This window comes from Artemia sp. Qi Xiang Cuo, chromosome 11, assembly GCF_049724085.1.
Source record: "Artemia sp. Qi Xiang Cuo chromosome 11, ASM4972408v1, whole genome shotgun sequence".
NCBI classification, from domain to species: Eukaryota; Metazoa; Arthropoda; class Branchiopoda; order Anostraca; family Artemiidae; genus Artemia; species Artemia sp. Qi Xiang Cuo.
The window spans coordinates 14571848-14597492 of record NC_142804.1 but is presented as its reverse complement, the minus strand read 5'-3'; the positions used below and the strand labels follow the sequence as shown (position 1 = coordinate 14597492).

At 37.0% G+C, this 25645-nt stretch overlaps 1 protein-coding gene across 1 annotated transcript in view; it reads right to left on the bottom strand.

Annotated features, from left to right (window-relative positions):
* Nucleotides 1-25645, bottom strand: part of LOC148946675 (U3 small nucleolar RNA-associated protein 15 homolog) — a 62994-nt gene that overhangs the window by 13477 nt on the left and 23872 nt on the right. Inside the window, exons 5-8 of the mRNA XM_089097080.1 lie at nucleotides 24616-24799; nucleotides 10043-10263; nucleotides 7168-7302; nucleotides 161-351 (exon numbers count right to left, since the gene is read on the bottom strand). Of these exons, the coding sequence (XP_088953206.1) occupies nucleotides 161-351; nucleotides 7168-7302; nucleotides 10043-10263; nucleotides 24616-24799 (731 nt within the window). The remainder of the gene's footprint in view (nucleotides 1-160; nucleotides 352-7167; nucleotides 7303-10042; nucleotides 10264-24615; nucleotides 24800-25645) is intronic.

The following is a 25645-nucleotide window of genomic DNA, read 5'->3' as shown; positions in this document are numbered from 1 at the left end:
GCAGCGGGAATCAAACTCCAGGCTCTGTATTGCCAAGCAGAGCACCTATCTACTGTGTCATCACACGTATCGGCTTCCCATACTCTTTGCTTAACGTTCTACAATTGATTGAATGTCACTTAGTTATCAATAGATGGCATTGTTATTAGATGTCACTAACCTTATAAGTTCATGGATAACACTGACAGTAACATTCGGCATATTTTTCACAATGTGCTGTCGCAGGACTTCGGTTAAGGCTGCCGAGTATTGAAACTTGCGAAGAAATAAGTCATACCTAGGAAGGGAGCCCGGATCTACAGCAGAAACAACAACATCCCCAGTGGATGGTTTAAACCGTAAGTTCTCTTCCTAAAATGAAAACATAACCAAAGTTAAGCATAAATATTAAGGTTAACGAGGAAAAAAAAAATGAGAATCACCGAATATAAAACGAGTATCTTTTCGCTCTTTAAGCCACAATGGATCTCAAGCATAGCAGGTACACAGGATATCATTTCTAAGGGGGGGGGAGAGGTTAGTTAAATTTAAAAGTTTTCAATCAGTTAAATTAAAATTCAATTTATTAAATTAAAAAAAATTTGCTTGCTCTCATCAATATTATCTTCAGACCTATCTGTTTCTCCTAGCCTATATTTCTTCTCTATTTTTCAGATCATTTGCATTTTACAAATTAAATTAATTAAATTAAACTAAATTACAAATTAAATTTTAAAATCGGTTTATTAATTAAATAAACTTCTAAATTATACAAAAATAGAGGAGATAATGTGAGGGACGTCGGAGACATAAGATTTAGAGAAGAGTGAGGGGTGGGGGAAAGCCCCATCCCAACTATAAGTGAATGTTTGTATCTGATGAATTAATTTATTTTCACTTTCTTCGGAAACAATGAACAAAACAAATATGCCTTAAGTTGTAAAAAATGATTGCCATCTTCTACAAGAGGCAATCTTATACATTGCCGCTAAATCTTGTACAGACTGCCATCTTGTACAAGATGGCAGTTGTACAAGATTAAGTTTGTATAAGATGATTGATTTTGCTTTAGAAAAAGGATCGCTAGCAATACAAATTTGCGAAAAATAAACAATCTGAAAAATCGAAAAGAAATAGAGGCTAGGAGAAACAGATTAGTTTGAACATTCTATTGATTAGAACAAACAAAAAAAGGCATTTGTATGATATACCCCCTACCGCTCAAGTTGTTCATGCATTGACGCACTGTAAACTGGTTTCTTTCTCTAGTTTCTTCCAACTTAGCATGAGAAAAGACAAAGAGAATTGACATCATAGAGAGGAAATATAATTTGGACAGTGTTAAGTCAGAAAACAATTCTTACTTCACAATATCAGAATAATTGTAGCTACCACATTTTGAATGCCGATCCACTGTACTTCACCCCCACCCTCCCTAATGTGTAAATATATAGCCTAAATTTGTTTCTAAAGTATTATATTTTTATAATGCATAGGTATATTTTATTAAGATTAACCTAACTTCACTTCTTGAGTGGTAGTTTTTAGATTACCATTAGATAGTCGATACAAGGAGAAATTCTTTAATCAAACAAAATTCAATATTTTTAACTATTTTATTATTATTTATTACTACTATCATTATTGAACTATAATTATTACCCAACAATTAATTTAAAAATATTTTTCTTGAGTTTCAATCAACCAGAACTCAATAAAACAGTTTTGCAGCCTTCACGTTCTCCCTTTTTCGGGTGCTTTCTCCCAAGATTTTATAATTCTGCATTAATATATATATTTATTCTTAGATTTTCGTCTTAATCAGATACATAATTAGTGATGGTGACACTTTCAATTAAGTTTTATTATATTAGTAAATTAAACCTAAGTGAAAAAGAAACCTGATTTTTGGAATTGATTCACTGAGATCTTAAACAACCATACATATCTCAAAAACAAGAAAAAGAAGCAAAAAAAAAACGCAGGAATGCCGTTTCTAATGAAGAAGGCGTAAAGTCAAAAAAAATGAAACGTGCCTAAAAAAAATTACCAAAAATAAGCTAAAACACATAACACCAAACACCTGAAGAAGATGTAGCTTTCCTATGAAGGTCTAGTTGAGTTTAGGAATGAACAGATTGTTAATGTTTGAATCTTTATGGACAAAACACGTTGTCAAACTTAATTAATTAGTTCCGATTTTTATGGTTCAACATGGCTATCATTACTACTAACAACTAACTGGAGCACCAAGCCGCCTAATTGTCCAACACAGCTGTGGACTCCTCCTCCATCTCAATCAATTAAGAGTTTCCCTCTTTACCCCCCTCCAAAGAAGTTCCAATTCCCTGTTAATAGGAAATTAGCTTCTTTAATAATAATAATAATAATAAATTTATAATATTTAAAATTTAATGAATAATAATAACTTCTTATCATCACTTCCCACCCCAGTCGAGGGAGGACCCGCTTTTCGTTTGGCCCTAGATCTAAAAAGGACGATCTTTAGCAATATGTCATCCTTCCTCCCCAAAATAGTTCCTAACCATCCCAACCTTTCTCTCACTATCGCCCTAGAAACACAGAAGTACTGACAAAATGTGCTAATACCCTAACAATTTCTTAGTTTTTAAACAGTAAAAAGAATTTTTTTTTTTTTTATCACGGTTTTCAGGTGTGATTAAGTTTTCTAAGTCAAATGGACCTTATGATGGATTGAGTGAAGTTCTTCTGTTTAAAAATAAACTGCCAATAACTAAGATAACAATAAGAATATTAAAATACTTAAAAATTAAAAAAAAAAAAAACAAAAAAAACACCCCAAACAAAACCATTTTTTTTTAGTCAACTCAATTCCATTACGCATATACAAAAAAAGTTGGTTAAGTCCATAACACCAAACACCTGAAGAAGATGTAGCTTTCCTATGAAGGTCTAGTTGAGTTTAGGAATGAACAGATTGTTAATGTTCGAATCTTTATGGACAAAACACGTTGTCAAACTTAATTAATTAGTTCCGATTTTTATGATTCAACATGGCTACTATTACTACTAACAACTAACTGGAGCACCAAGCCGCCTAATTGTCCAACACAGCTGTGGACTCCTCCTCCATCTCAATCAATTAAATGTAGAGTTTCCCTCTTTACCCCCCTCCAAAGAAGTTCCAATTCCCTGTTAATAGGAAATTAGCTTCTTTAATAATAATAATAATAAACTGATAATAGTTAAAATTTAATTAATAATAATAACTTCTTATCATCACTTCCCACCCCAGTCGAGGGAGGACCCGCTTTTCGTTTGGCCCTAGATCTAAAAGGACGATCTTTAGCAATATGTCATCCTTCCTCCACAAAATAGTTCCTAGCCATCTCAACCTTTCTCTCACTATAGCCCTAGAAACACAGCAGTACTGACAAAATGTGCTAATACCCTAACAATTTCTTAGTTTTGAAACAGTAAAAAGAATTTTTTTTTTTTATCACGGTTTTCAGGTGTGATTAAGTTTTCTAAGTCAAATGGACCTTATGATGGATTGAGTGAAGTTCTTCTGTTTAAAAAGAAACTGCCAAGAACGAAAATAAAAATAAGAATATAAAAAGACTTCAAAATTAAAAAAAAAAAAAAAAAAAAAACACCCAACACAAAACAATTTTTTTTTTTAGTCAACTCAATTCCATTACGCATATAAAAAAAAGTTTTTCAAACACTTCTTGCTGGCCAACTCTTCAATCCATGAGACTCTTCAATCCATGAGAGTAAATCCGATATTCCATGAGAGTAAATCCAAAAATTTCGCCATTTGACTTATTGAAAACCACTTATCTTAGGTTTATCTTAGGTTTTCAGACCTAAGATGGGCCCAAGGTACAAAAAACGCTTTATGTTGTTATCAAGACTGTATCCAGGGGGTGGGTTAGGGGGTTTGAACCCTCCTCCCCCCCCCCTCGAAGCGTTTTCCGACTCACAAAAACGTAACAAAAATGAACATAAACAGATTTTTGATGCGTTTTTTATTTTTTTGCAGCCCCCACCCCCCTCCGGAAAAAATTCTTTTATAACCATCCCCCGAAAAAAAATCCTGGATACGACCCTGGTTGTTAACCATGGTAGTGTAGGATCTCAGTAAAATTTTAATGAGTTTTTACGATTCTTTTCCTAACTTCTCTTGTTTTCCTGTCACATGTCTACACCACCCCCCTCTCAACCCAACTGAATGTCCCATGTACGTGACTGCCAGTTCCGATCACATGTTTATTCTTACTTTATTATTGGCTTCCTTTATTATTGTTCTCAAACAGTCCTTTGCGGAAAGTTGCGATTTTGTGAGCCAAGTTTCAGCCAACTACATTCAGTTCCCAAAATGAGCCATTTAATCAGAATATTCATCAATCATCGTCGTATTAGTACACTCGTCCTCTAGGAGAAAAAAGCTTTTAAAAAATAGACATGTCCAGAATCAGATATAGACTAACGGAACCCCTACACTACGGCCGTCCAAATGTAAAAAGGCGAATATACACTTTTTTTTATTCCGAGAAGATCGTCTTCAAAGTTTCTCAAGCTTTGCGGCACGTTTCCAAACCATTGCGCCACACTAGACACAGGATTGCACTGAAAAGTTGTTAGGATTGGCTTTAGACAGAATTCTTTCCAGTTATGCAATTAAAATACATACCAAAGTTCGCTGACAATGCTAAATGTTGATTTTTCAATTTTGGCAAACGGGGCAAAATGTTGCAGATACGTGTTTTTGCCAGAAAAAATCTTTACAGGGGATTTTATTAGGACATTCTTACATATACCATTTGACTCGTCTCTTTTTGTGCTGAATTTAGTGGTATATATAACTCGGGAAGTGACTTTTCTTATATATACGCGTTTTTACCTTTGGACGGCCAGTTCACAGAAATAATAATGAGTATGGTGTTTGAATTAATAATATATGAAATATATAAAGCCTCGCCTATGTTACTCTTCATTTCTTATTTTATCTCAGTCTTAGGCCCGAGTGGTTAGCGCTCCGGACTTCAAATCCTGAGGTCAGGAGTTCGAGTCCTGGTGTCGCCGATTTTTGGTTTGGGGTGGGGGTCAATGGTGTGACTATAAGCTCAGCCAAAATCAAACCGGCTCCAAAGTGGTACCTGGAGAAATCTGGGGGAAAAACAGAGGAAGGGTGGGATGATTTGACTCCAACCACGCATTGCAGTCCCGTCCGAAGGCATTGAATCAGAAGATCGGTACCTGCGCAACGCAGACTATTGGTCAGCATGCGGAAAAGTTTTTAAGTTTTTTTTCAGGCCCGGATAAAATAGGTGTGGAGCCCGACTGTTTTTTTTTTGCGGGGGCCTCTCTATACATAAAATATTTGAATGAAATATAACTACAAAGTAGTTTACGTACGTAAAGAACTTCATGCACGTAGGGCAAAATCTCTCTAATATAGGACTATCCCGATTAAATTCAATAAATTTCACATGAACTTCCACGGGTATCAGTTTTCTATATTGTAAAATACATATTTCATCAAAATAAACATATTAATAAATCTCATCCAACAATGTAAACTTAAAATACATACATTTTTAACTATTTGAATGATTCACAATTTATCCCTTATAGTCAAAAACAATTTGCTTTATATTTCAAAATATTTTTTTTATTAATTTTGATGGTAACGCGGGGCCCTTTCAAATGTGGGACCCGAATGGGCCCAATCGCCCTTTATCCGTCGCTGCTCAGTCTAATATTACCGGTTTCATTCTTTTACTTCCACATTTTCCTATTCTTTTTTCAAATTTACCCACTCTATATTTTTTTTCCCATCAGCTTTCTCTTTTTTATCCTTTTTATCATCATTCTGCTTGCTTGTCTGATGACAAGCAAGCAGAATGATGACCAGCGATTTTATTTTTAGCGATTAATTCCAAAAGGGAACATCCGCCCATAGACTGGCGAAACACCTCCACTGGTCCACTTTACGATACTCTAAGTTACACTTTCGATCTTGAATATATATACAAGTGTGAAATGCATATTATGATATAATTTATATCACTATTTTGGCCTTTTTAAGTCCTCATTTCTTCTTGTTTCTAATTATAGTGAATTTAAATGATATTTTTATCTGATTCATCCCACGTCAACCATTTGGCTTTGGGTGAGTCATATTGATTTTCCCATGTGGATTGTTGTTGTTAATTAAACAAATATATCATATCACTATTATCGTACCATGGTTTGCTCTTTACTTAGTTGCTGCAATTGCTGGAACCACTTTGGGAAAATGTAAACCTTTAATTAATATCTTTTAACGATAGTGGCTTTGATGATAGCCTGGCCTTCTTGACTCTGGAAATGGCCTCACAAAATAGTACCACTTTTAGTGCCATACGGTACTTACTCTATCGTCATTAAATTAAAAAAAAAAACGGACTCATAAAAGCCGAATTAATAAGAAAAAACGCAGATATGAACATTAGCTTTCAACTGAACCATAAACCACAACTCGATTTTCTATTCAGGAAATCTATGATTTTCCAGCATATTACTAGCACTAATTATTCTAGCACTAAGATAATTCTAACCATTATTTTGTTATAGTCCTGTAGTGGCACAGTGAGCTTGATCTCAGGTTAATAATACGAGATCTAAATCTATTTACGCAATGTTCTCGCAAGATGTTTCTCAACTCCCTCTAATATGCGAAAATATAGCCAAAATTATATATACCCCATGAATTTTCCAAAGGCAAACTCTTATCTTTAAATTAATTAAAAATTAATAAATGAATTATTAAAAAAGCTTCTAATTCCAGCTTAACAGCCTTGTGTTTCAGCAGTCGTTCTTAAAGAACTGGGAAGAGAGCCAAACTTTAGTGTAAACAGTGACTGCAACTCAGTTTGCAGTCAACCTAACCTAACCTAACCTAACCTAAAAATTGACACGAAAAGCAAAAAAAAAACTAGTTTTGCGTTGACCTAGAATGTGCGACTTTAAGTATGTTGTTCAGCTTCTTTTTTTTTATACAGCATGGTGTAAAAATCATTTCTGTTGCAATTTGTTGGGGGTCAAACTCTAGTTTGCCTGTACTATAGAGAGAAGATGGGATTTGGTTAAAGAGGGGGGAGCCGACCTCATAAAACTCCCCCCTATCATAACAAAAATTAAAAAGAGGGATACACTTACAATATGGGAAACAACTGGCTGAAGTTTAGATTTTTCCTTCTTTTCTTTTTCTTTTTGCATTTCTTCTTCACTTTTTCTATGTCTCATTGAGATCATGCCATCAGTCATACCAGCTACAATTGTTGCATCATCATTCTATCAACATAAAAAAAATAATAAATAATAGAATGAGAAAATATAAAAAAACAAAAAGATAAGAATCAAAAAACTAGAAGCGACATTTATTTTATAATTTATTTTTCTTTATATATTAGCTTTGTAATTTTTACATATTACTTTAGACAGTGGCGTAATTTCGTCAAAATCCTTTGGGGAGGGGGGGTGAGGCAAAGTTGGAGCCAATATTCCCAAATCAAGTGAAAATTACAGTGAAAACTGAAAAATGAGTCATATCGTAACATAAAGGTAAAAGGTATACTAAGGAAACCTGACCCAAATCTGTGGATGCTTGAATTATGCAAGCTTATCTTAGTTTTGACAAGATTTTGAAGAAGCAAAATTTCAACAGGGGGGAGGGGGAAAACCGAGAGGTGGGAGGGACAGTTGCCCCCCAGCTCCATGGCAAATTACGCCCCTGATTTTATTCAGTGTTCAAGACATTTGAGCTGAGACAAAAATATATTAGCCAATGGTCAAGAATTCAGTTACCACATAAGTCAACATTTATCGATAAAAGAAGCCGTTTTTTTTTTATAAATGATTATCAAGAACGGTCATATACTCATTTTCTCTCATGCTTCAAGTTAGAGCTTCCTTTATAAATTTTTCATACACTACTATCTATTTCCTTTTTTAAAGTGTTTGAACAATATTTCTTTTTCGCGTATGTTTCAATTTTCAAATAAATTAAAGTCTGAGCGTAAAGCACGGGAAATGATAGCAGATAAATGTAAAAAATCATGTTTCGGTTTAAGATTTTTGAATTGAAGTCCCTTTCTCTAGGAGTCAAGGGACATTTTTACAATGTTACCTCAATTACTCAATTTCAAATGTGCATGCATTCCATATCCTTCACACGGCAAACAGTCTTTAAAGAAAATATAATACTAAAGAGGAGAAACAGTAAAATTGGTGTTAAGAATAAGAAGGAAACATAGAAAAAGAAATAGACTTCCAAATAGAAAAAATCGGAATGTTTTAAAAGTTAAGCTACAGCTGCTTTTCTACCGATTAAAAATAAAATTGACCAACACTGTTTTGTTTTTTTTTGGAAGGGGGGGGGGGTAACTGACCATTATAAAGGCAGGGAGAGCGCTTCCCTAATGTCTGAGCTTACCATTACTGAATCTATTGCGAACTAAAGCAACCATATGTTTGTCATCCTTGAAAATCACTGAAGAAAATTTATTACATAAAGTGCGTTCTTCTTTATAAACAAGAAATAGAAGAAGAATAAATAAGACACAATTATCAAAGTCTAGAATAGGGTTGGCCGGCCTTTCGGGTTCACCGCAATAAAGAAAAAAAGGCTTTACTTGGGCTGCACCAAAACTGACAGAAGTTTTGCACCAAACTGAGTTGAATGCATCAAAACTTGGGCCGCGCCAAAACTGGTAAACTGATAGACGAGGAAACTTTGGTAGTTTAGTATGGGTTAATAGGAACAAAAGAACTATGAACGCCACTGATAGTGCAGCGTCATTTGGTAGAACTAAAAGCATCCTAAACAACCTAAATATTCATCGAAATTTAGATTTCAAATAAAATTTTAAATAAAGTATTTAATTTATTTGACAAATTTAGAATTTTAGACAACTTAATTTTAAATTTTCTGTTAAAATTTAAGAAAAATTAAGAATTTTTTGAATTTTTCAAGAATTTTTAGAATTTTTTAAAAATTTTAGAAAATTAGAATTTTATAGAATTCAAGAAATTTTAGAATTTGCATTTCAAAAAATTTCTAGTTTCCTGAAAGGAAGTGTATTTTTAATTTTATCACTATCCTCCATTAAATATCAAACAGTCAGGGCTTGGTTACTATGCATAACATAAGCTAGTAAAAAAAAAAATGTACAAATGTATTTATTAGGTCTTGGCAAATTTGTGTCTTTTTATCTGTCAGTCCAATAAAAATTAAAGCAAAATTTAAAAAGCCGATAAAAAATAAATACTAATATTATTTTTGTTTTTGTATTTAGCTTAATTATTTTGCTGGGTACCCCGTGATAATTTCAGGGTACCTAAATTTTATCTGGGTAACCAAAGAAAACAGGAGCTCCAGTTCACAAACATTTACGGGGGGGGGGGGGAATTTTTTATTTTATTTTATCCCCTACATCAATCAATCATCAATCATTTTATTAATACCAAAACACTATTACAAATGTAAAAAAGTTATTCGGCCCAAGAAACTTGGCTAGTTGCGGGCCATACAACACAATAATAAAGCACAACAAGCCACAAACACTATTACAAATGTAAAAAAGTTATTCGGCCCAACAAGCTTGGCTTGTTGCGGGCCACACAACACAATAATAAAGCACAACAAGCCACAAACACTATTACAAACTTAAAAAAGTTATTCGGCCCAAGAAGCTTGGCTTGTTGTGGGTCATACAACAGAATAATAAATCACTAAAAATAATATGGTGCGTATTTTGATTATTTTATTTTTACCGTAATAAGGACTTGAACTCTTTTTTAAGAATTTATCTTTGGATAATGATGAAACTTGAAGGGAAAGGAGCCATTGGCACAACCTCACCAATACAGGCTACGATGAGTTACTCTCAGCATTTCAACTCCAGATAGTACGCTATAAAAAAAAAATTCGTAGGAGGAAGGTTCATGAAACTAATTCATTGACCTAAAAATCAAATAAAAAACTTAAACGCAATAAGAGACAAAATTAAAACAGAAGATAAACAAAACATACCGAAATGCCCAAGCTGACAACAGGCGAATCGTACGTAATCGTGTGAACGACATCGTAGTTTTGAACGTCAATTATTTTCACTTTTTTATCGATTGAGCCTGTTAATATTTTCTTTCCTCCACTCGCCATCGTCATGCAAGTAATGGTTTTATGATGGGGCAAGAAACGGGCAATCAGTTTGCCACCAGCCAGAATATCCCAAATACATACATCAGTGCCACCTATAAGTAAATAAGAAACATAAAATAACAATGAAAAACAAACCAATTTATAAATGACAATAAAACAATCCTTAATGACAGTTTTCTGTTTTCACAGGATACGCGACGTCCGTTATCTTACTAGAACTCCTATACCTCTCTTGTATAAATTATTTATTTTGTTATATACTTATATGCAATACCGGAAGCCCAGGCATCGCCCAAGCCCCGGCACGCAGCAGACTTGTATATATTTGATTCTCTAATTACGAATTAGCATAATTATCACGTTATCCTTCAGTTTTAAGTCATGAGGTGTCAAATTAGCAATTTCAATTGAATTAAAAACTTTTGGCGTGAATTCAATTCCTCCTGCCTGTTAATGCACCAAAGAATCAATCATTTTATAAGATTTGTTTTCTTCTGGGACTCGATGCGATTTTCACTGTTGCTTCTTTTCTACTTGCAGAATTCATTTAAGATTCAATGAGATCATCCCTGTCGCGTTTCTTCTACCAGCAGATTTTGTTGCCAGTTTGTTTCAATTAGGATTCATTGTAATGCTTGTTGCGGTCAAATATCTTCCAACCGCAGATCTCATTTGCGCTTCATTTTCGTGCATCATTACCTAAAACATATTTTCACACCTTTTACTTTAGTTGTTTAGATTCATTCGAAAACATTGGTAACTTCTCATGACGTTATAGATACCATAGATACCGCAGCTTTTCTCCAATCGTTACAATACTTTTCTAAGTTGGGTTGGCACAGTGGTTACGGCGCCAGGCTTAGGATGGGGTCCCCATTCGGTCTTACCATCTGGTCGTGGATTCGGGCCCCATACCTAACAAAAATTTTGTAGTAGCCGTAGAGCGAAGTGGTAATAGGCTCTAAACGACTTTTTGTCCTGTAATTTGTAATTGTTGGTATATACATATATATATATATATATATATATATATATATATATATATATATATATATATACAAGGCAAGGAAACCAACAATTACAGAACAAAATTACAAAATACAGGACAAACAGTCGTTTAGAGCCTATTACCACTTCACTCTACGGCTACTACAAAATTTTTTTAGGTATGGGGTCCGAACCCACGACCAGACCCTTTTCACCGTAAATTGACATATAATCTTTCAATTCCCCAAAGATTTGAATTATCATTGCAAAGCTGTCAATAATTGACTGCCAACGCAGTGTTGCCGATACAACATCGTCGGTGCTATATTTTCCGGTGTGTCCAAATTTGACACAAAAAGTCAAAAACAAAAAAAGGTCATTTTCCTACTAAGCGGGCAGAAGAGGGACGGTTGCCCGCCACAAGGGCCGGTTTAACCCCGCAGGGAGGGGCCTCCCTTAAATTGCGGGGGTTAGGTAAACGGGAATCGTCGCTTCGCCTGCTATTAAGATTTTCAGAAAAAACAGAAAAGCTCAAATCAAAAATCTCGACGACCATTTTTGGCCAATTTTCTAATCCCGAATAAGCAAGCAGAATAGGGGAGGTTACTTGTTGCAAGCGCCGTCGTACCTACGGGGAGTGGAGTCTCCCTTAAATTGCGGGGAATAGGTAGCGAGGACCTACGCTTCCTTTGCTTATCGGTGCTTAACATGGCACAGACGTCTCTATATCACAAACCAATCCTAAACTTTCTCCAGTCAAACAAAAAGTTGGATCTAACGTTGCTGTCGAAAATTACATGCGACTTCTTTGATTTAGCAGCATTACGCGACTGAAGTTGGACTGAAGTTGACTAAGTGTTTGTAGTCTACTCAGGGGATCCATTGTATAATTACAGTACAAGTTGGGGGCTTGTTGTTTGCTACGGATGTAGCTCCTACATCTGGGCAAATTATCAGGTTAACAACCGTCGGATACTGCTTTATCGCGGACACTGAGCTCTTCAAATCCCAAATTTCACCTAGCAGGATAGAGAAGTTGGTCTCAGGGACCTGTGGAACTTGAGATGGGTGAGTGATGACGAAAGTTGGAAGTGGGATATTATTCCTATCACCTATAGCTAGTAAACCTAATATTTCTGATGTTGCTGAGTCTTTTGTGCGGCTTCTTGTGGCTATAGCTACTCTTTCAGGAAATGCTAGTTGAAGGAGTTCGAGTTTAGCGTCGCGTAATGCTGCTGAAGAAGATATATATATATATATATATATATATATATATATATATATATATATATATATATATATATATATATATATATATATATATATATATATATATATATATATATATATATAAATCTCCTCCGATGCCCTGTCTAACACGCCCCCTTTCGTAGCCCCTCACAAAATTGGATCTAAATCTTTAGATAACTATTTTATTTAGAAAAGTCAAAAGGCAAAATAAGTACGCATCCAGGGCCGGCATTATCCCTGCAGCCTCAGGGGCAATAGCCCTAAAGTATATAAAACCCCTTCACGCAAAGATAAGTTTTAACATAAAAAAAGGCGGGCATATTCCAATTAGCTTGTGAACACTAACGCTTAGGGGTGGCCATCAAAATCAAGTTGCCAAGAAGCCATTAGCCAATTGGAGACAAAGCCAAGACAGGTCAGAGTGAGAGGCAAAGCTGGTATAAACCTTTTTCAGGTTTACCTCTTTTAAGGAGCACTAATTGTGTATTTATTTATTTATGTATGCATGATTTCTCGAAAACAACTCCATATTTTTTTTTTAATTGACATTCTCGTATTTTTTTTTACCTAAAAAAAGGATCTATATAGATGATGAGTTTGAGAAAATTCGTTAAGAGCCTTAATTTTGGTGAAAAGGTTCCGTGTGTGATGTCATATTTCTGAGAACATTTCAACAGAATAAATTACACCATCCCCCATCCCCTCAGGAGTGATCGTATCGTTTTTAGTATCTGTGATGCAGGCGACATTATAAAAGAAACATAGCGAAATATAAAATACCAAGTGTAATGAGTCTATTTACAAAAGGCGTTTTATGCAGTTTAGTAATGCCTAGAGGACAAATGAATAACCTAGATCATCGATTGCGATAAAACCAATCCTAGCAGCTAAGGTGAAGGGTATTGAAACTATGTTTGAAGTAATGATAACTGAAAATGAAGAACAAAGAAATTTACGGTTAGAATACTTGCGTCAATTAGAACAAGTAAAAACTGAAGATGAACACCAAAGAATTATCCTGTTAGAAGATAAGCGACAGCTAGAATTACAACAAGTCAAAAAAAAGAGAATAACAAAAAAATATGCGGTCAGACAGGCGACAACGAGGAGAACGATTTAAAATTTAAAGTGAAGAAAAAATAAATATGTGGTTAAAAGATGTGCCACAGCAAGAACAAAGAAATATGCGGTAAGAAGATAAGCGGCAGCGAGATTTACAAGCGACAGCGAGAATCAGAACGTGTCAAATACATAACCAATAAAAAAAACGATCAAAAAGCGACAGCGAGAATCAGAACATGGAAAATTGAAATTCTGGGATTTTGTGGCCTGCAAAAACGATTTACATAGGTTATGAGTTTGAGAAAATTCATTTAGAGCTTCAATTTCAGGAGAAATCCTTATGAGTGATGTCATATTTATAAGCACATTTCCAGAGAACAAATTACATCATTCCCTCCCCTCTCCCCAGAAGTGATCGTATCGTTTTTATATCTATGACGCATGTAACATTACAAGGAAAGTAGCTAAGCATAAAATATTAAGTCCAATAAGTCTATTTACGAAAGGTGTTTTAAACAGTTTCATAATGCCTACAGGACAAATGAAAACCCTAGACCATCAAAAGTGACAAGGCCAATCCAAGCAGCTGAGGTAAAGGGTATTGAAAAATGTCTGAAGTAATGATAAACGAAAATGAAGAACAAGCAAATACACAGTTAGAATACTTTTGTCAACAACAATTACAACGAGCCAAAACAAAAGTAAAGATGCGGCAGCGAGAATTGCCAGCAACAGCGAGAATCAGAACGTGTCAAAAATCAAAGCGACAAGTCATTGGGATTGTTCAACGTTAGATGTATTCCATGTGGAGTCCTCCATTTTCCCGAGGAAAGAGCAGCAAAAAAAGTGGATTTATTTGGAGGTTGCTACTTACAACAAGAATCAATATATACAAGCGCTCCGCCTGCCGAGTGCCGTGGCCTGGCCTCGGAATCGACAACATAGTTTGTTTTATTTTTCTTAAAACTGGCATATTCACATTTCTGGCCACCAAAACGATCTAAATAGGTCAAAACTTCAAGGAAGAATTCGTATTTTCCCCGGGATGGTTGTATCGAACCTATGGTGACGCCATGACATCAAAAAGAAGCCCACATTGTCTGCAGTTAGAAGGCAAGCGACAATGAAAATCAATATATACAAACCTGTTGAGTAGCTGCGCCGGGGCCTGGTCCACGACATCAAAAATAGGCTCAAATTGTTTGCGGTTAGAAGACAAGCGACAATAAGAATCAATACAAGCAAGCCAATCGCGTAGCCGTGCCGGGACCCAACCTCGATATCGGCTGCATAGTTGTTTTATTTTCTTAAAACTAGCATTTTTACATTTCTGGCCACAAACAATCTAAATAGGTCATAACTTTAAGGAAGAACTTGTATTTTTTTTTTCAGGGTGGCTGTATCGAACCTACGGTGACAACATGACACCAAGAAGAGCCTAAGGTTAGAAGACAAGCGAATATGAGAATCAATATATACAAGCCTACCGCGTAGCCGTGCCAGGGCTCGGCACGTACTTTATACATAGTACCTCCCGGTACTATAATACTTTTTAATTTTAAGTTGCAAGATGTCAAATCAGCAATTTCAATTGAATTAGGGAAATTCTGGCGTGAATTCAATTCCTCCTTCTTTTAATTGACCAAAGAATCAGCCATTTTACAGTATTTGTTTTCTTCTGGGAAAAGTAATCATCATTACGTAAGACATATTTCCGTAGCTTTTGCTTTAGCTGTTTCATTCCAAAATATTTCCCAGCTTTTACCTAGTCGCTATAACATTTTTCTAAGTTGGGTTGGCGCAGTGGTTAAAGCGCCAGGCTTAGGGTGGGGTCCCCATTGGGTCTTACCATCTGGTCGTGGGTTCGAGCCCCATACCTAATAAATTTTTTTAGTTGCCTTAGCTTAGTGGTAATAGGCTCTAAACAACTTTTTGTTCTGTAATTTGTTAGTTTCCTACGAACTACACACACACATATATATATATATATATATATATATATATATATATATATATATATATATATATATATATATATATATATATATGTATATATATGTATACAAATGGCAAAGTCATTAAAAGTTGGTAGGTGGCTCATTAGATCGGAAATTACAAGCTCTAGTGCCCTTCTTCAGGGCCAAAAGTAATTAGACACCCACCTGTCTACTCCTATTCTCTTTCTTACATCCCCCCCTCGTAACCCCTCAAAGCATTGGATCAAAATCTTTAGATAATCAATTTATTAGAAAAGTCGAAAGGCCAAGAAAGTATGCATCCAGGGCCAACATCATCCCTGCAGCCCAGAAGCAATAGTCCTAGAGTATAGAAAACTTCTTCATTCAAAGACAAGTTTTAGCATAAAAAAGCGGATATATTCCAATCAGCCTGTGAGCACTAAGGGGTCGTTTGCTAAGCGAAGGTTTCCTGTAGTTTCCCAAGTGAACACTCCAGCTACAACATGTGGATGTTGTGGCTGTCTCAATTACCTTAATTCACAATTCGGAGCGAAATAAGGGCCAATGTTCGATCTGTTCGGCTCGTTTTTGAGATGGCGATTAAAACACTTTACACAAAATGTGAAGAAAGAGGGTTGTGACTGTGGTTAAAGCCCACTGACACGCCTTTCGACTAGGAGAGTCCTAGGATATATGCCATTTAAGCTCACTATGATAGAAGAGCTTCAGCAAAGGTCTTATCCTTCTACGGTATACCAGATAAATACATTAAAGGGATTAGTGCTTTGTACGAGAATAACATTGCTGCGGTTAGAGTAGGAAATGAGGTTAGTAGGTGATTTCGTATTAAATCAGGAGTTAAGCAGGGTCACGTTCTATTCTCATTTATATGGATTATTTTGATGGAATTTGTTTTTAGGGACAGAGCAAGTGTAATGGGAGACCATAGGATTAAATGGGGAAGTAAAACTCTCCTAGACTTAGATTATGGTGATGATTTAAGCATCCTTGATAAACGTGTGAGCAATTTGAGTGAACTTTTTAGAGGTTTTGCGAGTTCAGAGTGCAAGAATAGATTTGAAAATTAATGTCACGAAGGCTAAGTCGCTAAGACTCGGAATAAGTGAAGATGAAGAGATGAAGTTGGGAAAAGAGAAGATGGATCAAGTGGACAGCTTTACTTACCCAAAGGGTAATATTATTAGTAAGGACGGTGGGTGCAGTGAAAATGTTCAAAGCAGAATAGCAAAGGCCCAGGATATTGTTTTTTTTTAAATTTGAAAGAAGTTTGGAAGAATAGAAATATGTGTCTGCGAACAAAGATTAGAATATTGGAAGCTACAGTGATGACAGTTGTCAAGTATGGTTCTGAAATGTGGTCACTCTGAAATGTGGTCGCTCCGAAAAACGGAGGAGGATTCACTAGATGTTTACCAGAGAAATTGTCTGTGGATTGTTTTGGATACACTACTGACTGACCGTATCTCAAACGGTGAATTGCACAAAAAATGTTGTTCAATTCCACTTTTTAGGGCTATAATGTGAGAAAGAATGAGAGGACTAGGACACGTTCTGCAGAGGAAGGACGACAGATTGCCAAAGACTGTCCTTGTCGGCCAACCGTCTAGGGCCAGAACGAAAAAAAGGTCGTCCCCGAATGGGGTGGAGGTTGTCGTAAGGAAACATTTAAGGGAAATGGGAACATCTTGGGAGGGCGTAACGAGGATGGCTTTGAATAGATTGAGATGGATGAGGAGCGTGCGAAACTGTGTTGGCTTCAGGCAACTTAGGCTGCATTGATTTGTTAGTAGTAGTAGTAGTAGTATATATATATATATATATATATATATATATATATATATATATATATATATATATATATATATATATATATATATATATATGTATGGTGGGCATTCAGGCAATGAGACTTGACTCTCTGTCCCTAGACAGCATAGGAAATTTATTAGCTAACCTCAAAGTGGTGTATTGCTGTAAAAATTACTGAGATTCCTACCGAGCAAGGTAGTAGCCGACGTACTTTGGGCGGCCGCAATACGTGGGACCTTGTGATGTAGCTTATCCCCAAGAAATACCCAATGATGATAACAAACATGATGATTAAAAGTTTGGCTACAGCAACCCTGATACTACGTAATGTGACAAGAATGGCATTCTCGTCAAAAAATATGCTAACTACCATCCTATAAAGAGGAGAAGGCCTGAAAATTGGCTGCTCGAACCTGTGCTTAACTAATTTTTCACTGATACAAGTTTTTTTAGCGGAGAAATTTTTTCTTTATAACCTTAATATTCAGCGCGTTTCTGAGACAAGACTATATGAACTTAGCATCTTGACTCTTGAATCCTCGGCTGGGAAGGCGGTCTTTTTTATAACTCGGGACAATTATATGGATCTGTTTGAGCAGGAACAGGTATCCTGCTGTTCCTCAAAACGGTCACTTGCTTACCCCAATATGACCCTGTGTCTTAAAGAATTGCAAAGGCCAGATCTAAAGGTTATGCACACAATTTGGCACTACTGAGAATTTACACCCGAATAAAAGATGTAGCTGAATAGCAAAACGATCAATTATAACAGTGACCTACTAAGAATCATTGATAAGACCCCATGGAAATATATCCTCTTAATTCGACGCGCCTTCAATCAAAGATTAGTGAAAGGCTGAATGACTTGAAACGAGTGATCGACATGCACGCCTTTGGAGATAGCTATACAAATGGAAACAGGCATTTGCGGTTTGCAATGCAGAATAATATTGCAATGTCTAATACCTGGTTTGGGCACACGTTATGTCATATATAAATATGAGACTTCCGCTATGGAAGAATAAAAGCCTAAATAGATTATACCTCTTTATCCCGATGATTTACATTTTTGGGTTCGGACCCGAGAGTTAAAAGAGGTGCTGCAAGGGGATATAAAAGTAAATCTGACCACATCCTTCTGAAGACAGGGCTAAAGTATAGAATTATCGCAAGGGCGGCTACTCTGCCAAGCCGGAAAATGGTCACGTAAAATTTGAAATTAGCTGAGTACCAAGGGGCATTTGTCCTTGGACTCTCGATAAGCTTTAGTGTCATTCAAAATCACAGTAAGGAGGCAGCCTCGACTGATCAGTGCCCCAAGATAAAGATTGAAAATAAATTAAGCAAATTTAAAGACCACATCAATGAAGCCGCCTCAAATATACTTCGTTTCGCCAAGTGTTAAACCAAGGAATTGATCTAAAAATACACAATCAGGATCTCTGCCGGGAAAAAAGAAATGCCAAAAAAGAAGTCCCACATACACAAAATAATATAACAAGAATTTAACAAAGCAGCAAGTGCTGACAAAAAAGCATACTGGTCTAATATTTGCAGTGATATAGAAAGAAGCACATCACGGAGACATATATGAGAACTCTATCAGAAACTTAAGAAATTCACTAAGAACAAGAAGCAAACTACCACTCCCTCGCTTAAGGCAAAAGACGGGAAAATACTCACAAGCAGTATGGAACGTATCAAAAGATGGCAAGTTCACTTCCAAGAACTATTGAGACCAAGAGACAACCGTAATCAAAAGCAACCACTCACAGAAACGCAGAATCCCCCGCACAACCAGACATATTAAATTGTATGCATGGACCCAGCCTTCATGGATGAAGCAATTAAGGTGATCTAAGTTTTGAAAAGCCATAAAAGCCCAGGAATAGGTGTGACTCCCGCCGAGCTAGTGAAAGCTCTCCTCGGGGCGGTGGTAGATGAACTCCATAGCGTGATCACTAACGGCTGGGACCATGACTACATATTAAATGACTTGAAGACATAAGTAATTATCTACATTTTCAAAAACGGGAACCAAATGGACTACGAAAACTACCGAGGTGTATGACTTATATCAATGGCTACTAAGCTCTCTACGGTTTTTACTTCTATATAGGTTTAGAAACACCAGAAACAGCTGATTATGACCAAACCAAGCAGGATTCAGACCGGGCATGGGTTGTTATGACCAGATTGTTAGCCTGCAATCCTTCAGCACCGGCTCAAACCCCAGCAAGAAATGATCCAATTCTTTGAAGACCTCATTACCACGTTTGATTTGGTTTATCGTGATGCAGTATTGGAAACACCAGGAGAGGACGGTTTACATAAAACAATCATTAATCTGCTCGAGGTCCGCTATGCTAAAACAGAGACCCGAGCAGGTGTCAATGGGAATCTTCTAGACCCGGTCCACATTAAGGAGAGTGTACCGCAAGACTGTGTCATTTAAACAATACTTTTCAATTTAATCGTTACTTTGACCTTCAGGGTCCTGAGCAATTGTAAGGACATTGTAGTTAGCCAGTCTTTCTCTATCACACATCTTGACTATGCTGGCGATGTGGACATGCATTCTGAGTCCATTGCAAAAGCCCAGGCTTCGATAAATGATGTTGCAGCCATAGTACTCTCTAATGGTCCCCAAATAAGTCAACTATGAACAAAATCCATGCGAACAGATGGGATGGATGAAACCTACCTGAACTTGAATTGAAATCCGGTAGAGGATTTTTAATTACTCAAATACTTTAGAGTGATGGTAAACCCTGCCGGCAAATGTTCAGAATAAATTGAGAGCCATATACCGTCAGCCAGGAGTTGATTCCTTCAACTACGGAAGTATCTCTGGAAGCGGAGTGAACTATTACCACATAAAAGGCTCTGAAAGTACGAAGCTATGGCTCTCTCTTTTTCCTTTATGGAATTGATACGTGGTCATTTAAAACAGTCGAGTTGTTTAGTTTCAATATATTCAACCAAAAATGCCTGCGCCATATCCTTGGTATCTGCTCCTCAGATACACTCTCAGATGATCAAGTAAGGAGAAATGTAGGGATTGCCCACATGTCTCTGAAATTGCTAAGCTCAAAAGACTGAGATGATTAGACCACATAATGCGCGCACCAAATGACTATGTAAGAAAAAAATGCCTCAAATGCCTACCACTACCTGTATGTAAGAAGAGGGCAGGACGCCGAAAGAGGCCGTGGCATGCAACAGTTAGGTCTGATCTGGAGCCAATCGGGAGATTCCGAAAATATGGCCGTCGCTGGGATCACCAGTGGCTGGAACTGCTGGATCTAGCTACCCTCGAGTGAAACCTATGGAAGGAGACATGTCGTCATCTGCTGGGCGCCACGATGAGTCTGGATGCGGCTTGAACGTGCAACAAGTACAAAGTAAGTAAGTAAGTATATATATATATATATATATATATATATATATATATATATATATATATATATATATATATATATATATATATATATATATATATATATGTATATATGTATATATATATATATATATATATATATATATATATATATATATATATATATATATATATATATATATATATATATATATATATATATATATATATATATATGTGGTGAAAAAATTAATGCATGGCTGGACCGATGCAACGCCAGTTTTGACACTAAAACATGGCCTACTCCCAGCAAATCTCTAAGTATCCCGCTTCACGTAAAAGAAGCACCACCCGAAATCTATAAATCGTGCCAAAAGCAGAAAGAATTTCTTGATTCCAATGGTGCATCCGGAAAAGTACAGAAGGTAGTTATGAGAAGCGATACGCTGGTGTTATATGTTAGAACCGAGCATGATGCAGAAGCTATAGCTAATAGCATAAAATCGAATTCCGCGGCTGTAGTTAAAGTCCATAAACCGAAATTCCTGGCAGTGGCTAAATTTGTCCCTGAAGATACGACAAACGAGGAGATTGAGTCTGCTATGGAAGGGATCCAAGAAGCGAAATGCTATGGTACTACCAAGTCAGTCAAACTAACATTCAGAGACAAAGATGCTCTTGAAAAAGCACTGAAATACGGCGTTTACGTTGGTTATTGCTATATCAAGGTGGACAAATATGTTGCCGCCCTTCCGAGGTGTTTTAAATGCCAAAAGTTTGACCACTTGCAACGAGATTGCCCTAACAATGCGAAGTGTTCCAGGTGCTCCGGCGATCACGAAAACCCTAAAGACAATCCATGTGTCCGTGATACTAGATCTGCTAATTGCTCTGGAAAGCATCCATGTTATAGCTCGCAATGCCCGGTTTATAAAAGACGATTAGAGGCTAGTTCAAACAAACGTAAGCAATGAATGCAACTATCTCGCTTTATAGCAGAAATATATACGGGCACGCTCCACACAAGCTGTCTCTTTTAAAGTGATCTAGTAACCAAGCATAGCATAATATGCATTCAGGAACATTTGGTAACAGCCGATCATTCAGCAATCCTTGACCGATTTCCAGGAAAGGACTATTTTTTACAGCCTGCTATCCGCAACAGCTCAGTTAGAAGGCCGAGTGGTGGAATCTTGATCATTGCAGACTACAATTTGCAATGCACAGTAATTGATTCATGCGATTATTTTTCTGCGATCAGAGTTCCTGGTCCAAATGGCTTTATAGTCATATCAGTGTACCTCCCTAAAAATTATCGTGATGTCCTCTCAGAAAGGCGTTACACGAAGGCTTATGCGAGACTCGGGAGGTTGGCCAAACAATACAAGTCAGAAAAGATTATTATCTGTGGGGACTTCAACTGTCAGCTTCTGGATGATGATCGTTTTTTCACCATATTAAGGGGGTGTCTGCCAGACGCTATGGCCCCGGTTCCAAAATCCCAGTCCTTCACGTTTGTCCACAGCGCATCCCTGGCTACATCAGATATCGATCACTTTTTCGTTAATTTCCTACTTCCGACCGGGATTAAAGCATTGTTGACTTGGAACACAATTGTAGCGATCACCTTGGGATTAGCTTAATGGTACCATTCTCCATCTACAAGCGGTGCCCCGGGCGATCATGGTTTATGAAGAGTGAATGGCGAAGGATAGATCAGTCCTTGTACAAAGATATTCTTGACTCAACTCTTGCTAAAATCAAAGTACCGTTCCACATGCTTACTCATGGCCAAAATGAAGACAGACTAGCCCTGAACATCTTTTGCTCCGAAATTGTTCATTCGATGAAGCTTGCGGAATCTGCCGCTGTTCCAGTGGCAAAAGTGTACCCCAACATTCGTAAAAAGGGATGGGATAACCCAAATGTCAAGTTTGGCAAGAAGAGATCCAATTTCTGGTACGAATTGTGGAAGGACTGCAACAAACCCCGTTCTAGAGTAGTTTTTCAGTGCTTTCGACATGCCAAAAAAGAATTCAAACGTACTGTCGAGAATATGCAAGTCCAGAAAGTGGAGAAGTTGTCTTGTGATTGCAGGAGTGACCCAAACATCCTATGGAAGTGATTCCAATCTAACAGGGCCGATGCTAATGTGTAAAGTCCCATTCCCGATGAAAGTTGGTTAAACCATTACAAGGACGTGTTTGCGCCACCACCCAACGAGCTGGACTCCGTATATAAATCTGAGTTAGATAGGCAATTAATCAGCACAAAACTCCGCCGCACTGATGTCATTGTTTCCAAATGGCATATTGAGATAATAGTGAGAAAATTGAAAAAGAATAAGTCTCCAGGGCTCGATGGGATCACTCCGAGGCACTTACAGCACGGCACAGAACGTCTACATGAGTACTTAGCCTTACTATTCCAAATGAGCATCGAGCAGGGATTCACACCTCCCAATTTTCATGGTTGCCGCACATCCAATATTCTGAAAAAGAATCGAGATCCCTTGCTTTGTAAAAGCTACAGACCAATCACAGTTTCATCGGTTATCAGCAAAGTATTTGAGAAGGTACTGTTGCCCTATACTACGTCGCACGCTCTAATGGGAGACAAACAACTTGGATTCAGAAATGGGTTGGGCTGTGGACACGCCCATCGGCTACTAAGAAGAATAATGAGGTCTACATCTTTAGTTAAAAAGCCACTCTTTGCCTGCAGTGTCGACATTTCCGATGCGTTCGATTCTGTCGTCCAATCGCAGGCAATGTGGTGCCTCTTAGATCCAGGAGTCGACCCCCGCATTTTCCTTGTTCTCCATGATTGGTACTCCCACACGCATATTCGTCTAGCTTTGGGATGGGAAACAATTGCCGGTCACCACAAGCAAAAGCTTTCTGAACCCATTCAGCTCTTCAAAGGAGTTCAGCAAGGATCTGCTCTAAGCCCTATCATATTTAATTCTGCGATTTACTCTGTAACTAGATTCGCTCGTGGGACCTTCTTTTGGAGGGCTTGGATCTAAGTTTCATTTCTTATGCAGATGACTTGTTGCTCCTAAGCAGCACGCTGAGGGGTCTACAAGAGAATCTTCATCTGTTAGTGACCCTATACAGAAGAATAGGTCTACGAGTCAACATAGAGAAAACCGAATTTATTGTTTTTAGCGGCACCAACTCAACCAATTCCAAACTTGTCCTTGAAGGTATCAGAATCCAGCAGTCCCAGTCCCTAAAATACCTTGGTATCACGTACGGCCAGACGCCTAGGTCAACTAAAGGCTTGTTGACCGAATCAGTCTGTAAATTTATCCGCTCAGCATATGGAAAAGCTGTAAAATGCAAGTGGTCATTTAATCGTTTTATTAAGTCAAAACTATTCAACGCCGTCGTCTCTCCTGCCATCTGGTAAATATCACCCTTGTGGGAAATGTTGTCGCTCACCGAGCGTCGAAAAATACGAACCACGTACTACAGATTTGCAAAATTTTTGCTGGGACTTCCACTAAGATTTTCTAACACGGAGATCTCATCCATATATGGAATCATTGATCCATCAACCAAGGTGATCGATCTAGAACGGAGAGCCTCAAGACGATCCCTCAGTAAACTATACGACTCACCGCTGACTCAACTGTTTCTGTGAATGAAATACCTGTATTTAATTTTTAGTGTTGAACATGTTTTTCTTCTTTTTTTGTTTCATTTTGTACTCCGCTTTTTTTTCTCCATTTCTCCATTGTAAGCGGGCATAAATAATTATATATATATATATATATATATATATATATATATATATATATATATATATATATATATATATATATATATATATATATATATATATATATATATATATATATATATATATATATATATATATATATATATATATACCTATATATATAATCAAGTTTGCAACTGAATAACTGAATATTTATGGAACATCTACACATTTAATTTTAATTTACATACCAACAGATGCCACAACAGTGCCACTGGGGTACATAAGGACCGATTCAACTTGAGCACCATGGTCCATAGTCAGTACATTTGAGTTGCCACTCCGGGCGTCATAAAGTTTCACCATGTGATCATAACCTCCAGTCAGTAATATTTCAGAGCTTGTATACGATGCAGCACCGGCTCTGATGTAATCCTGAAAGGTAAAACATTAATTAAACAGAATTCACGCTGCTAGAGTAACGTGAAATGTTGCAGGAACCAACGAAAGTGTTTCGGGAATAATACCATCGGTCTTTGTACTAAAAAGTTGGCGACTAATGCTAAGGCAACATACCTGCTTTTCTGCGAAGGAACAAATTTGATTGAAAGAGTGCAAGGGATGGGGGTATTGGAAGGGTCATGGGCCCACTTTGGGATTATTATAATACTAATTGGAAACTCTTGCGTGAATTTTATTCAAACAAGCTGTAAAATGCGCACCTTCTTAGCAAAAGGTTGGTAGTGGAATTAGTGTGTGGGCAGTGGGAGGGGGGCCAGTGACCCACCTCGGTCCTCCAGCCATGCATAGACAAAATCCTTGCAAGTTTCTGCTTCAAACCGATGAAAGATGCCTACCTTTCTGCAGAAAATCAGCACTAGCATGAGCAGAGGGAGGGGGGAATTGAGGGTGCCATTGACCCACTTTGACTCTTCAATCACACAACTGCAAATCCTTGTGTGATTCTGTTCGAAAACGGTGCAAAATGCCTACCCTTTGGCCAAAAGCTGGGGAAGAAAGGTGCTAGCACGGAATGGGGACAGAGGGGCCATGGGTTCACTTTTTGCTTCCCGATTGGTTTCCGAACGGGTATAAGGGGGATCCTGAACGAATTTATGTGGAAAGAAACTTATACAGTATACATTAATCAGGTATAAAAGGAAATTTACAAACAGTTATTTTCAACTAAGTAAGAAATAAAAGTTAATAGAATGAAATTTATTACCGTTTTTTTCACTTCAAATATTTTTTTTCTACTTGAAGACCTATTATATATGCAGC